The sequence below is a fragment of the Falco biarmicus genome, chromosome 6, assembly GCF_023638135.1.
Source record: "Falco biarmicus isolate bFalBia1 chromosome 6, bFalBia1.pri, whole genome shotgun sequence".
Classification (NCBI taxonomy): Eukaryota; Metazoa; Chordata; class Aves; order Falconiformes; family Falconidae; genus Falco; species Falco biarmicus.
Window position 1 is genome coordinate 31,323,334 of NC_079293.1, and position 16,188 is coordinate 31,339,521.

Below are 16,188 nucleotides of genomic sequence, written 5' to 3' on the forward strand. Positions count from 1 at the left end.
AATGTACTGCAAATGCAAACAGTCTCTATAAAGTCTATAAAAGTATGGATTAGCCAGAGTAACAGTATTTATTAAATACATTTTTTAAAAAATTTTAAAAAGCTGTAGGGTAAATGCATATCACCAACAAGTTTTCCCTTATTCAAAGCATTACGGAGTATCATGACCAAAACAAATCTCCAGGGTAACCTTCCTCTCCCTTTATAAAACAAAAACCAACCAACCAAAAAAACCACAAACACAACCAAAATTACTTGTATTCCAAGGAAAATACCCATGCAGTTTTACAATATTCAAAAAAATAAAACCATTCAAAATTTCATAATTTATGACCACAAAAAACTTACATATTATCTTGTTGACAGCATTAAAACCAAGGAAAATATTCTTGCTACTTTCTTGTCATAAAAATATTCTTGGCTATGCCTAATGACTTCTGTAAGAATACATTATTTTCACAAAATTAAATACCTAAGGATTTGTTCCAGTTCATCTACTTTATCATGAAGAGTGTTCGTTTTATCTGTCTCAGGCCTGCAAAAAAATATACAATAAACATTATATATATATATACACACACACACTACTTGTAATTTCTTCATGTAATCCCTATTACATAGACGTACAGATAAGCAGTTTGAAACATTCCTTGATGAAAATCAAATATATGTTCACTTGAAAGAATAAAACTGTTGGCTTCCTGCTGGAAGGATAGCTAAAATTGAGGGGTCCCTCGGTCTCCAAAGAACAGAACTTTTCCTTCTTCCTAGACTTTTCTCAGGCTCTCTCCTTCCTACATGTAAAAGATACTGGGGAGAATAGCTTACATCCCTTCCTCATGCTTTCACTTTCTCAAGAATTACTTATCCTTCATATAGATCTTCCATACTGAGACCTCTCTCATAGGGCCATATTGCTGATTATAGCTAAGTGTGAGACACCACTAACAGTAAGTCGTCCAACAAGACAGCACTAACAGCCAGTCCAACTCACTAGGCTATAAAAGCCTAAGATTCTAATACAGAAGCCTTGGTCTAGGCTGCTACTTTAAATCCTGTTTTGTTGCGTTATCTGGTAGAGTACATATACAGCACAAGCACACACAGACGCACACACACACAGATGCACACACACACGGCAACTCACACCAGGACAGAAAATTCCAGTAACATCATCTCTCCTTTTGTGACTTAACAACTACTTCTGAAGCATTACTTCACAACTGTATTTAACATACCTAAAATATTTACAAATAGCTAGCTGAAAATGTTTACCCATATCCTCTTTGTGGAAGGCATTCCAAAATATCATAACAGAGCGCGAGCTGGTCATCTCGTTCACAACTATAAATACATTCCAATGCTGTAATCATAAGCTGGTCTTGATCAGAAATAATTTTTGGCTGACACTAACAAGAAAAGAAAGCACATTATTTTTAGTTTTCTGTTTCTAATTCAACAGTCAAGTTTCTTCTGGATATATAAAGATACGTATTCCAAGTAAATGAATTGTCTTTAGTTGTAAGTATAACATCTCCTGCTAACAACTGAGTGAAGTACCTGTTGAAGTTACAACATGAAACATAATTTGGCTGGTTTCCTACACTGCACATGCTTGAAAGAACAGTAGTACGCCATTATACCCTTCTTGAATTTGAGAGATGGAGAGGGTGCAGGGCGGAGGAAGGCAACTGCTGCAAACATTTGTCACATTTATTTAATATGTACAACAATAACAATACACATAAAATAGCTGTAGTTTTGCTTCACTGACTATTTTCTGTCTATACACTTAGAATGTTCAGTAGTATGCAAAAATGTGCTTATGTGACCTGGAATAATTATTCAAAATGTAGAAGCAGCATGAAATACTCACATGGAAATTAACTTCAACACTTATTCATTGAACTCTTGGGTCCATCCTAATGGCCCCCATTTTATTCTTTACATTTGTTATGGAAAGACAGGGGCAGGGGCAGCAGGGGAGTGGAATAACTTTAAGTGCACTGCTAGTAACTTTTTTTTCCTCAGGCGAAATCAGATAAAATTGGAAACTCTTCCTTATCCATTTTTTAAAAAGTCAAAATACCAGGGATTTACTTTAAACACATCACCAGAAAATTACTTCAAGAAGAATCTTTACAATAATTTTTGTTCTACTAGGTCAAGATGATATTTACATTAGTTTGACAATCTTATCAAGGACAGTTGATGCATTATAACTTACGCTGCAATATTTTTTAATTAAATGTTTTGGAAAACGTAACAAATACTTGGTCCAAAAAGAAGGGAAATATCAGAGAAACAATCAGATTTAGAAGATTAACTAACCCTATTTATGAATTCACCTGTTCAATACAGAAATTTCTTAATAAACCAGTAGAATCATCAAGGCTCTACACTTACAGCAGGTTTTGAATTCTGAAATATCTTCAGAGGTAGCCTCAGGTCTTCCTTTGCCAAGGTTACTAAATATTCTTTTAAAAGTGAATTTGCAAGACCGGGGGACTGATTTTCACAGCGGTGGAGAAAAGGGATCATCCACTGGTAAACATTATTCACATATTTTTCATCAGAGGACTGGAAAGCACAATGAATTAGAAAACAAAAAAGAACAAATTCAGTTTCATTGTCCAAAACAAACAAGAAAACAAAAAAAAAAAAAACCAAACCCAAAGTATTTTGATCATTACAACTGCAACAGCATCTTCACCTATCACAAACAACAGCTGAAGCATGACATTCACCACTGCTGCACAGATCACCGCATCATAAAACACTGAAATAATCCATCATCTTTCTGCTGCCCAATGGCTTGGGGAAAGCAAGCAGTACAGAAGTAAAGCCCACTGCATGAGGAAAGCCTAGTTGTCTTCCTCCTACAATTTCATAACGAGTGAAAGCTCGGCTTGCGTTCATGTCAGAGTAGCATTACTTTCAGCATGCAAGAATGCAAGACAGAAAAACAAATGACGAGTGGTTACATAAATCCTAGCAAAAATTTGAAAGTTCTGAGCATTATCTTCTCATACTTAAATATTTATTATTTGACTGAATTTCAGAGCCCTGTTCAATCTCTAGGTGTTTTTCAAACTTTCCAAGAGGTTGAAATGCCATGCGCAGGCTGAACGCAGGGAAGACAAAAACCACATATATGCTGCAGAGGCAAATATTAAGATTTTTTGCTAATATTTAAAGACACCAAAAAATATCCAAGGAAAAAATTCAGTGTTGTTGCATCTGCAGCACCATTGACAGTGACACTAAAGATCCTTTAGAAAGGGTCAATGAAGAAGCAATTCACAGCTTTCAAAAGACTAGATTCATTACTGTTTAGTCCTGTGCCTAGGATAAAGAACAGGTCTTTAAGAAAACCAAGACATTTTAACTTTTGTTAAAAACAGATAAAAACCCCTCCACTACAACAAAAAAGCAACAACAGAAGTGTTGAATTCAAAATGAAGTTTCACCAGAAAAATGTCAGCCACAAACAGTATCTTTACATAGGATCTAGGATAACCTGAATTACTGGAAATCAAGGTATACTTACTGCTTTATTCACAACACTTACATTCCTCATCAACAGTCTCAGCTTTTCAATGTCTTTCATCTCCAGAAGTTCCTTCAAAGTTAAGGTTCGATCACCATCAGTCTCATAAACTATTGTCTCAAGAGTGATCAGATTGTCACAAAGCACCTGCAGACCAGGAATATTCCTCTCCATGCCAAGACGAACAAGGGACAGAGCACAGTCCACCTGAAAAATAATTAAAAACTCTGCTGTACAACTGTTTGCTAAAAATCAACTTCAAGTCTGATCTGTGTCCTGTTTCTGTGTCTATTTTCTTTCCGTTTTTGTTTAATAGGCAATTCTAAGTTCCTAGAAGTTTTTGTAGACTATATTCCTACATGGATTGCTCTTCTCAGCTTTATAAAGTCCAAATATAGTTTTTAATCTTAGTGGATGACACCATTATAGGCTTTTGACCCAGATGCATCTCACTAATGCATGTAAATTAGGAGAATACTATTCCTTCTGGAGACCACACACACAGATACATCAACTCATCTCACTGCACAGAATATAAAGGAATGCTTTAAACTAAGATAATCAGTTAACTGACTGAAGTTATGAAAACCTCTGCATGTAACATGACTTTTCTAGCTGACCATGAATTAATAATTTTAATTATTGCATTTCACTTCACAGAGAACAGTGACAGTTTTTTCCCTGGTGACCAAAAATGCCTCTATATGGAAGATTCTATTTCAATTTCAGAGAATGCAAGATTGGCTGTAAGTATTCAGTGAGGCAGACATAGGTCTGGAAGAGAAGAACACAATTTCATTTATATGTTAGTAAAATAACTGATCCTTGGAAGTTACTTTTATTTCCATACCTACTGATAGGCTGTTAAGATCACAGCAAACTATGATGAAAGAGACTTGGAGGACTATAAACTTCAAGAATAAAAGAACTCCTCCATCAGAACTAACTCATAGTTCCAGCCAACCTCCTTTCCATGCAGGTAAATTAGCTTGTGAAGCAATAAAATACCAGAGCACGTCAGTGGTGAGCTCTCTTCTTACTTGCAATGCTTGTCTTTACCACACAGATCTTCAAACATTTTGAAAAATATGAAGAAAATAAAAGCAAAAATAAGCTGCATGGTAGTCCCACAGACACACAAATAACCTACCAGAAAGCAATGATGACAGTACTACATATTGGCATACGACAGTGACACATGTGACTGTCACTTATCGATACATATGACACTGTATCATGCAACAGATAAAACCATGTTTCTCAATACCCTGTGCACCAAATTCCCTCCCTTGGTTACAAACATAAAATGTAACGGTGAATATTTTCCATGGACTACAGAAGTGCTACGATCTGCTGTGGTAAGCCAAGTGAAAGGCAATCTACTAGCTTCTTGGTCATTCCTACAGATCAATTATTTGGCTAAGTAAACTTTGGGGCAAACATTAAAAAAAAAAAAAAAACCAACAACAAACCAAGTACTTCAAAAGCCATAACAAAGATTGAGACAGTGTATGTCACCAAGCAAAAAGCAGCCCATTAACACACGATTCTGCTGAAGAAGGCTGGTCAGCCTGAGTCAGCCATCACTATTTTTTCACTGCTATTCTCACCTGCATTGCATATTTTTCAATTTCCTGTGCTCTGCTCAAATACCAATCGGTAACAAGATTAACTGAAAGGTCAGTAGTCCTGTACTTCAGTAACTCATGTTGCATTTCATACAGAAATTCGCCTTCATCTTGTAAAGTTGGTTCAACAATTACCCTTAAAAAAAAAAAAAAAAAGAGTCAGCATATGTTTAAGTGTAGATTTGTTTGTATTTTTTTCACATCAGTCTTTTCCTATATTTTTCTGGTCGTTCTGAAAGAAAATGATACAATCAACCTACCACTACACCAATTATTTCATGAGATTCAAATGCCAATCACAGCAAATATTCATTTTTGTCAGCAAAGTGACAAGTAAGAGTTTCAAAACATGATGCAGATCACGAAAGAAAGAATCCTCTCTACTAAAGACAAACCTCTGCTTCCCATCTGTTCCTCACACAGCAAGAGGCAGTTTTGTGATCCATTAATGCTGCTATGACAACATTACAGCTGACAAATAAGGGGGCAGGAGAAAATAAATAAATAATTCAGGAATTCCAAGAGTAACCTCCCTCCCCCGGCTACCATGCATTTACAAGAGGCATGCATCACACAATCAATCCAAACATAATGCTTTAATATTAAAGAGTATTTGCTCAGTCAGTCTCACTAAGAAAGCTTAAAACACAAGTCAGCATGTACAAAATTAAGAAGTGAGTCCTACTGGGCATTTCCCACATTTTAAAATTAATAAGTAAATTCCTTATTTGAAACACACATAAATATAGAAAAAACTTTTTGCTATTTCTACATACTTACCTGCATTCTGCTTTTTCACACCAATCTCCTTCACGATGTTTCTGCTCATTCCAAGGAAGAATTTTCAATGTCCCCTGTTTGTAACTGGTATAACAGAAAAAAAGCTTTACACAATTTTTGGGATTGTAGGTTTTTTGTTGTTTTTTTTTTAACTGTGATGGCATTCAATTAATGGAATACAAAGCACACATGCTCATTATGAATTCACTGAAATACTTGTATCATTCAACTACAATATCAATTCTTTAAAAGATTTATCACTTTTTAATGCAGCTTTACAAGTGTGATTTTACCTGTATATTACCTGTAAAAACACATATTCTACCTGTATCATTAAAGATCCACTAAAAAAATTAATTTTCTTACTGGCCATACCTTAAAAAAAAAAAATTAAAAAAGGAAAATCTCCACTATATGCTTTAAGAACATTTACAACTTCACAGTAAGTAATCTGAATTCATATGCTGTCATGGAAGAATGAAATAAGTAAAAACTTGTGATCTTCACAGCATAAAAAAATACAATTCTTCACATTTTAGCACAAATCCTTGTACTGAAACAAAACAAGATATGCCCTGCTGTACTAATCTTCTCAATTAAGTTTTATGTGGTTTTCTGACTACAAACTTCGACGGTGAAACACTCTCTAAATATCGATGTTGAAGGGGGTGGGGGGGAAATCCATTTAAGATACAGATTAGAACGCTATGGGCTACTAATACAATGATTAGTTATGACTTGCTGCTGTAGCCTAGTTGTTTAAGCAGCATAAAACCCAAGAAAACCATGTCAAGCTATACAAACTAAGGAGGAAAAGTCATATAGGTTATGGCATTTGTAGAAATAAGAAACAAACCACGTACAAAGTAAAGACATTAACGTTCCAGCATACTGTAGCAATAAGCTATTTTAAGTCTCATTCATTTTCTCCTAACCCTGATTAATAAACACCAATAGTACATGGACAATTCCTATTTATAAGTTAGCAACTGACATGATCTCCACATCTCTTGAAGGGCAGCACTGTAACTCAACAGCTTAACAAGAAACAAAACTCCAACAAACAAATCAATTGCACAATGTAGTAAGAGTCAAAACAACAAACTAAGAATTAGTTACTACATTTCATTTAGCAACAGCCATTAAACACATTTAACAAAAACAGACATATCCATGATAACTGCCCTGCACTGTACACATACACGTTTCTGCCTGGAGGTCAGCCACCCTTTCTTTCCCCCTTAAATGCACTAACAAATACCCTGTGTTTTATCACATTAATTCCTACTCTCCAAATGAAACACACAGTAGAAATCCAGCAATAAATTGGCAGAGACAGATCTGCAGGCTATAAGACTCAAAAGAAAGGAGGGGAGAAGATGGAAGACTGCTAATTCCCGAGTTTCAGCTATAGTAACATCTGTGTTCAATTCCAATTCAGTTGGACAGAATGTTCCACAATTATCTTTATAATTAGGCACCACGTATTAACATCACTGAAAATAATTAATAAATAAAACTACAAATTAAAATTTATGATATAAGCACCAGGAATAAAGTTACTTCCAGATTCTGGAAAGATTCATCATCAGCCCATGTATTCTGGGGATGGGGGGAGGGGGGCTATTCTGTAAGTCTTAAATAACATCATTTATCAATTAATTTTAAATATTATTATTTAAAACTGGGCTCAATAACTAAGTAAAAAAGGTCACATTTCACATGTCAAACATAAGAATGTTGTTATTGAAGACCTAGTCTGCAGTGAAAAAGTCCTCTCTATCAGTTGAAATGTCAAATAACAGAAAAGGCAAAGTGTGATTAACACTCCCTTCCAAAATATAAAATCAAGACAGCAAAACCAGGTCTTTATATAATCAATAACACTCTCCTTTCCTATGTTCTATTAAACATAAAAGAAAACTGGACAAAATTTTATTGCCCAATACAATTTCTTTTCATAGCAAAATTACTCTATTCACTTCCCAGTAGGCTTAACAAGGTATTTCAAGAGGGGATTGGCTGGTTGGTTACTTTATTTGGGGAAGGCCTTTTTGTTTTATTTTCTTAATCTTAACACACCTTCTTTACTGGGGTGGAGCAGACACACAAGACCTTTTACACAGCAAGGACAGTCAAGGGTTTCATTTAGAAGCTGTTTCAAATAACATCTACAAAATTGTAGCAGAACTACTATGAGAGAGTAACAGTAAGACAGGAGATTTTCAGGTAACAACTCCAATTTCCTGTTACAGATAGCTTTTTCCCCCAAATGTTAGCTACACATACTAATGCCTTAACTAGTGTTCTGCTTCCAAGAACTGTAACATTTAAGATTTTGTTATTTTATGGTTTAGAGGTTTTTTTAAAAAAAATTATTTAATATACAGTAACAAGAAGAGTAAATGTTTAAAATAAAAAGAAAAAATCTCTACTACAGTATAGGCCTGTAAGAACTTAACTACATCAAATAATTTCAACAACCTTTTATTCATAAACATTGGGGTAAAAAGAGATTCAGTCACTGGCAAGGACCAGTTGACAGTGGAAGCTCTCAGAGGAGCCCAAGGGCTTGAGCAGTTTCAGAAGCTGAAGAATCACAAAGGCATGGTGAGAGGAGCACTCACACCACATCTTGCCCTGCCCTTAGTCTCCTTCCCATAGCTCCACTAAAAACAGCATGAATAACCTGGGTAACCTGTAAAACAAAAGTTAACCCCTCTCTGTCAGTCTCTCTCATGCATCTCATAAGACAACACATTGGTTGAGTCACATCCATGGAGGTATGTTAAAGATGTGTAGATGTGGACCTTAGCGACATGGTTCAGTGGTAGACTTGGCATTGCTACATTAACAGTTGGACTCCATGATCTTAAGGGTCTTTTCCAACCTAAATGATTCTATGATTCTATTAAAGAGAACACAGACTGTGCCCCTACCCCTCTTCCAAACATTGGCTTTTGCATAAGTCTCTGAAACACCTAACTGATGGAGAAGCAATAGGGGAGAGACACGTGACAAGTTAATAATTATATCAAGATCCATTACAAAATCGCAAGTACCATTTATTGTATTTACTCTGAAAGCAAATTCCTGTTCCAAGTAGTCAGTTACAGACTGTTCACAGCTCTGTAAAGTAAGAGCATCCCATTTGAGTAAGTCTTCTCATATAATCTCAGAGCCTGAGGAGAAACTTTTGGGAAAGCTGCTTTGGTTTAGATGCTCCTTCACTGGTTGTTTTTGTTGTTATTGAGAGAAAGAAGTCATGCAAAAGAGTAAGGAAAGAGGTACAGATATTTAATGGATATTTACCCTTCAAAATTTTCCTCTTTTGGCTAACAAAGTATTAAAACAGAAAATCACTAGAAATAAGCCAAGACAGCTGAAGTTCACAGCACAAATTTAAAGCCACCCATGCATGAATATAGGATCTGAATGACAAGACATTCCAGAATTCACACACACTCTCCTAATGCTAGTATCGCTCAGTATGAGACCTGAAGGGGAAAACAAACAAACAAACAAACAAAACACCACCACCACCAAAAGAAAAAAATAAAAACGTCTACTGATCTAAATCTGTACTGTACTGCCAAATACTACATTGAATATGTTCTTAATTAAGCAGCCACATCCTACATACTTGCCATAAACGTGGCAAAGTTACATTGTGGAATTACAGATCCAGTTCAGAAATTGTTTCTGAACACGTTCAGTAGCACAAAAGGCTCATAATTAAGGTTGGCAAAACTTGCAAATTTTCTTAACTGACCTGAAAATCAGGATGAATGTTTCTTCCCTCCAGTTATTCTTAACATCATTAACTCAATTTCCTGACTCTGATAAACAATTATTAGAGACTGAACAATTTATCTTCTATGCAAGCAAGAATTATCCACCCACCCTAAAATCAAAAGTTATGTAGTTATTGTGTTATTAACTCTTCTTTTTGCAAACTGATGCAGTCACCTATCTGGCCCTTCTCCCCAGCTCATTTCAGAAAACAATATGTATTTCCTTCTCCCCATCTAAAAGCAGGTATTCTCTTCCCTATTCCTGTAACAGAAAAAACACCTGAGCTTGTCTTTAAACTTAACTGCTTTAATATTTTTTTAAATACATTTTTAAATAGAATCCTTTCCATTTAAACATGTCATGGATTAAGAACAAACTCCATTCAAAATAACTTCTCCAAAACCACACTATGGCTTATACCCTTGACTAAAATTGGAAGTGTATTGCTTAAAAAAATGCTTGCTGATAAAGATTTCACTCAATTTGAGTTCCCAGGCCTTGCTCTGTTTGACTTTGCTTCCCACTTGCCCCTCACCTCCAAAATCTATCAAGTAAGGAAGCAATGCCCAACTGCCTCCCGCTGCCTATGTTACTCAACGAGGCACGGCAGAAAAAAAGTTGGAAAGTTGAGAAAAAATGTGAATGACCAAAGGCAAGAAGTGTGTGAACATCCCTTCTGTGAAAGCCAGAGCAGACTTAAGAATCCTAGAAGGAAGAAAACAACAAATATGCTAAGATTGATACCAAAGTTGTTCATTTTTTCATTCCACTCAAATAGGAAATGACATTTCACTGTTTTTACTTCCTACAACACTGTAAGCACTGATGAGACTAGCAGGACCTCATTTAAAATAAACAACAGCAGATAAGCGTTTTACACCATATGCAGCTAAGCTGTTAACTTGTCATTAACATGTTGATGCACGATATAAAACATAAAACACTGTGTATTTGGGTTCAAAAATAGAAAGAATTCTTGGAATAAGTGTCATGAAAGTCTACTATGTCTAGAAAATACCTAGTTCAGGAATATTTGTACCACGTATTATAGACATTTGTGAAACTTCAGGTAAATACTGCGATGTGCCTGTCTGTACCTGTTTCTTCCCTTAGCAGCTGCTGCTGGCCATTTGCCTTACGGCCAAATCTACCAAGGCCAATCTCATGTTTCAGCACAGGATTTTGCTGGAATGAAACCTACAGTTGTCCCAACACATCAATTCAAGAAGTACTATAAGCATACTTCACAAGTTTTTCATAAAAGCTTATTAACAGACCACCACAAAATACTGAAGAGAAGACTTTACAGTTCATGGGAAAGAACTGTCATGCAGTGCAATCTTGACTGGAGAATGTCTACTCCATCTTTTTTCCCCTTCTCACAGCAGAAAAGGTCAGAGTTAAATACTTTAACTCAGGTGTATGGATAAGCAAAAAAAAATCTTTTAAAAGTATCTTCTGCTCTGGTTTGGTTTGATTTGACATTTTAAAAGTATTGAGGTTCACCACAGGAAAAAGTTGAGAGGAATTTTAGATTTTAAGCTCTCACCAAGAGTCAAGCAGCACTCAGTAACAACCTTCTCTAAATGCTTAAAGAAAACAACACAATTAAAAGATAACTGCAAAAAATCTTTCTTCCTAGTAGAAGTCAGCAATTATGGAAAGCCAGTCTTAACAGATACATTTCTTGCTACATTCACACAAAAAAAAGGAGAAACCATACCACTCAGAGCTGACTGCTAACTTCATTCACATTCTCAACAATGCTAAAATATTTACTGCCTTCTGCCCCCTAAGTGACTGCATCCAACTGTCCTTAGTTTCTCTACTCATTCTGAAGGGTTTAGAAAAGCTCTGTATTTGAATTCAAATGCAAGAGCTGGAATAAACCGGTCTCGATATCAGCAAAGAAAGGATGGGAGATCCCTGTACCCAAGTCCTTTATAAAAGCAAAAAAATTATTAAAATGTTGTATTGATCTTAAAGTGCATAAAATAGCTTTTATCTTAACTGATACATGCTTTAGCACAGGTATGGGGGTTTTTTTCATCAAATTTCTGTTATCAGTAACTCCAGTGACTTGTGCAGAAACAGGAGAACAACAAAACTTTGGAGGACTATTAAAATGGAAGCAAGTCAGTTGAGAAAAAAATTCAGGCATCAAAGCACCATTGCAGTCTGCAAACTCAAAAACATAAATGCAGATGAGACTGAGAAGAAAGATATACAGACATGAAGACATATATGAAAGAGGTAGGGCTTCCATTTCTCTACCATGCTTTTGTTCACAACACACATGCAGCAAATCCAGCTGAACTGGGGCACATCAGAACTACCATGTATGCCCTACACACAATACGTAAGCCTAACTGGGCTGAAAGTAGTGAATTTAGCATGCACAGGTAGCTTGCCATATGTGCAATGTACACTTTATGCTACTGCATCCAGAATTCATTAGTCCCTCTGCTTGTGCTATGCAACTTTGCTGCTTTGTTCTAGAAACTGAAATTCCACAGAGGTCAGAGACATGTGCAGGTTAAGTCTGCATTACTACGCAGCGGTCGCCCACCCTAGATTCCAGATATGGGGATAGATCATTGTGGCACTAAGGCAGATCGTTTCTTCTAATTGGAAAAGGCGGCCATCAGCTATGCCGCACTGTAAGTCTACACTTTTTTTCCCGAGCCACTGCTTTTCCCCCACCCTTTGCCCTTACCTTTTCTTTTCAACAGTAGAATAAATATGGTTGGAGCCCAGTAAATTGACAGATTACAGAGGTATTCAGCTCTGTTCCTTCAAAGGAGCTGACTTTTCCAGTATTGCTCTTTTCACTATTGTTTACATTGGCTTGGCAATTCTTCCCATTCTTTTCTTTGACAAAAGAGGTCCATTTCTTTGGTAGTTTCTGTATCCTACCAACTGCATTAATTCAAACCTGCAAATTATTTTTCTCTCCAAGGAGAGGCGTTCAAAACAGGAAGGTCTAATTCAGTTTTAAGGTCAGAGTCCAATTCTATTACCAACAGCAACTGTGCAGGTTTTTTCCTTCAAGCATTTCATACAGCAGGCCTGTCTCTCCAAGACTCATCCGGTTGAGGATTAGAATTTTATTTTTTTAAAATCTTTTCCCTTGCTAAACTTGTGCACATCAAATCCGGGCTCCAAGCAAAATGCAATTCTCCAACACATTTATGAAACAATGTATTTTTGCTAAAAGACATGCACATTTTTTAGAGTAGGTTTGGGTTTTTCTCTAAAAATATTTTGGGAGTTGATGAATCTTTACTTTTTTTTTAAATCATGTCTTACTGTCTGAAAAATAATATTATAAACACTAATTCTGCATTTGAAAGCTTGTGTTACATATTGGAATAGTTCTGAACATAACATTTAAGTTAAGACAATTAGTATTGATCTGTTAGAGGCTAGAAAGCTATATATGAAAGATATTGTAGGATAAAAATAAGGTAGAGTTCCATCAAATGGTTTTCACTCAAAATGTTTTTGAAGAATGTGCTTGACTCCAATTTTATTACATTTTTTTAAATTATCTCAAATTTATGTTTTGCGATAAGAGGGATATAAAATCCTGAACCATCAAATATTCTTTTCCTACTGCTGACTCTTGTCCACTTAACAGAATTTATGATTTCCCTATTTTACTGTAGGTACATTGTAAGTTATTTTAGACTTCACATTCAGATTAGCACTTTCATAATCCCACTACAAATAGTTATGGAGGTATTAAAAGTAGGCTATATTTAATATATATAGTTGTATAAATGCAGGATATGTAAGGGAAGTTTTTAAAAATGTTTTTTAATTTAGTCCAGAAACTCTTTTGTCCACAGTCTGTATCTTCTCAGACAGCAACTAGGAAACCAAAGCCAGTTTCTGTTGCTTTGGAATTCTTATGGCTCTGAAACAGTTTTATTACATCACAATTACTGTATTTCATCTTCAGTTACAGAGTAAGAAATGCATCCCGGATATGTACTCTTGCAAAGCTATGACATGTACTGCATTTTTTGTATTGCATGAAAACATGTAGTTTAGCAATGAATTAGTAAATGCAACTATATAACTGATTACATATATTTTTTATGTTTCCAATTATCCAATATACTACACAATACAGTAGTGGTAGGCAGAAAGAGAAGCTCTTAATTTTCTAGTAATATCCACAGGTCACGTGACAAATTCATCAAGACAGAAGTACAGCTGGTGCCTAAACCAGTCTGACAAAAACACCACACACTTTGAGAAAACTGTTACACAGAAAAGGCATCCTGCTTGTGGCTACCACAGCTAATCACCCTTCACAACTGCTGTGCACTTAATGACAGGTCTTTTGAAGCAACTCTGCCACCAGAGGAAAAAAGTTACATCTGATCTTACATAAACAAATCAAGCTATGTTTTAATGATGTAGTAAACCTTTAACAGAATTTGGGGAAAGAGGAACATTTTTCCCCTAAAAAAACCCTAGACTGAATAATCTAAACATCAGAAAAATCAACCAACACTACATAACTGCCATTTAGAAGCTTGCTGTGGATTTTTTCTTGATGATACAATTAAAGTTGTGAGGCAGCAAGAGCTTTCACAAAATCAAAATGGGCTATTTCAAAGACACAGTTAAACTCTGAGTAAGATCAAAGCTGTCTGCCAACACATACTGAAAATACTCCTTCACAACTGTTCATTTATAAAGGATAATGATGTTCATAGAAGAAAATTTGTTCTAAACCCTGTAAAAAGGTGACAAACAAATACGACAATGGGAGCGATACACTTTCATGAGAAGACTAGGGACAGCAAGCCAAGGTACAGTTCAGGACTATGCAGGCGAGACACACATGGTAGATGAAGACAGGACAAGTCAGCATGAACAACTCAAAAAAAGAAAATCCCGTTCATGCTCTGTGGATAAACAGTACAGGCACAGTTTAGCTCATATGCTATAGAAAGTTATGTGAAGGCTGCTACTGGCCTGCCTGAAACCTCCATGTTGAACACACACAGAGCTCTCAGCCTTCAAGTGCTCCAGTCCCCAATCACTTTCGTGGCCCTCTGGTGACGTGGCTCCAGTATACCAACGTCCTTCCTGAACTGAGGTCCAGTATTCTAGCTACAGCTGAATGAGTGCGGTACTCCAATTGCTCTGTCTCCTGGCTATGCTTCTGTTCATGCAGCACAACATGCTGCTGCCCTTCCCTGTTGGCTGATGTCCTGCTTCTGCCCTCCAGGACATCCAGGTCCTTTTCAGCAGAATGCTTCCCAGTCAGTCGGTCTCCATCCTTTATTGTTGCAAGAGTTTCTTCAGTTGCAGGAACAGGACTTTGCATTTATCCTTGAACTCCCCAAGGCTTTTGCTGGCCCATGCATCCAGCCTGTCTAGGTCCCTCTGAATGACAGCTCAACTCCAGGATTGCAGCTCCAGTGAAAGTTCCCTCCTTCCTTGGTTACAGCTCATGCTCTCCCTGGCTCCCTTACAGCTTCAAATTCTCAACAGAAAAGAAGTGAAGGTAAAACTTATGCCCTTCTTACTTGTTTCACTGTAGCACTACACACACTAACTCAAAAAAAAAAAAAATAAAACAACCAACCCCTGACCACGGGATTAATTCTTTTAACATGAACTACAAAAGCAGTTCAGCTTCAGAAGAGAAAACTAATATGAAAAAGTGAGGACCATATATTAGTTCTGCAGACATTCAGTCATCAAACCAATTCACATACATATATACTAAGAAGAGATGAACGCTAAGAGCTTTAGTGAAACTGCAGTGCCACAGGCAATAACTAAAAACCTAGTTCAGGAGAAGATATCATTATGGAAAGGCAAAGTTAACTGCTTATGAATCTCTTAGTTTAATTGTGTAGTATTTACCTATTCATAGGTGAGAGCCAATTATGTGGAAATTTTCAGGTTTTACAAACTTCACTAAGTTTTTAGAAGATACTTCTACTCCCACCCTAGTTCATTAGGCAAATGGAGTTCATCCACAACTCTCCAGTGAAAATTCACTTTAAGCTACAACTGAAAATCAGTATTTGAGAAAGTTAGGGAGTGAAAAAGTAGAAACATATAAGAAGTTGCTATTGTAAGAGGAAAGACTTTTACTACTAGAGTAATGTGCAATATAGCAGACCTATGGCTGTTGAGGGAACCATACATATGAATTTCCCAACTTCTGTGAGTTTAAAATGTGAGCGGTAATGTTGCAATATAGCTGTTAAATGTAGTAAAAAGGATAAGAAAATTAAAAGGGAAAAAAAAAAAGCACTAGTTATATTTATAATGGTGGTTCAGCGTTATTTTCCTCTGAGATCACCTTTAAAAAAAACTCAGGGCACCAGTCTTACCTATAGACTATGAATGCTAGCTGTAGCTATTGAAATAGAGATAAGAAAGAGCTGTCATCTCCTAATAC

At 36.2% G+C, this 16,188-nt stretch overlaps 1 protein-coding gene across 1 annotated transcript in view; it reads right to left on the reverse strand.

Annotated features, from left to right (window-relative positions):
* Window positions 1-16,188, reverse strand: part of NBAS (NBAS subunit of NRZ tethering complex) — a 183,653-nt gene that overhangs the window by 128,599 nt on the left and 38,866 nt on the right. The window contains exons 22-27 of the mRNA XM_056342886.1: window positions 5,958-6,041; window positions 5,160-5,313; window positions 3,571-3,756; window positions 2,406-2,579; window positions 1,275-1,408; window positions 472-534 (exon numbers count right to left, since the gene is read on the reverse strand). Coding sequence (XP_056198861.1) covers window positions 472-534; window positions 1,275-1,408; window positions 2,406-2,579; window positions 3,571-3,756; window positions 5,160-5,313; window positions 5,958-6,041 — 795 coding nt within the window. The remainder of the gene's footprint in view (window positions 1-471; window positions 535-1,274; window positions 1,409-2,405; window positions 2,580-3,570; window positions 3,757-5,159; window positions 5,314-5,957; window positions 6,042-16,188) is intronic.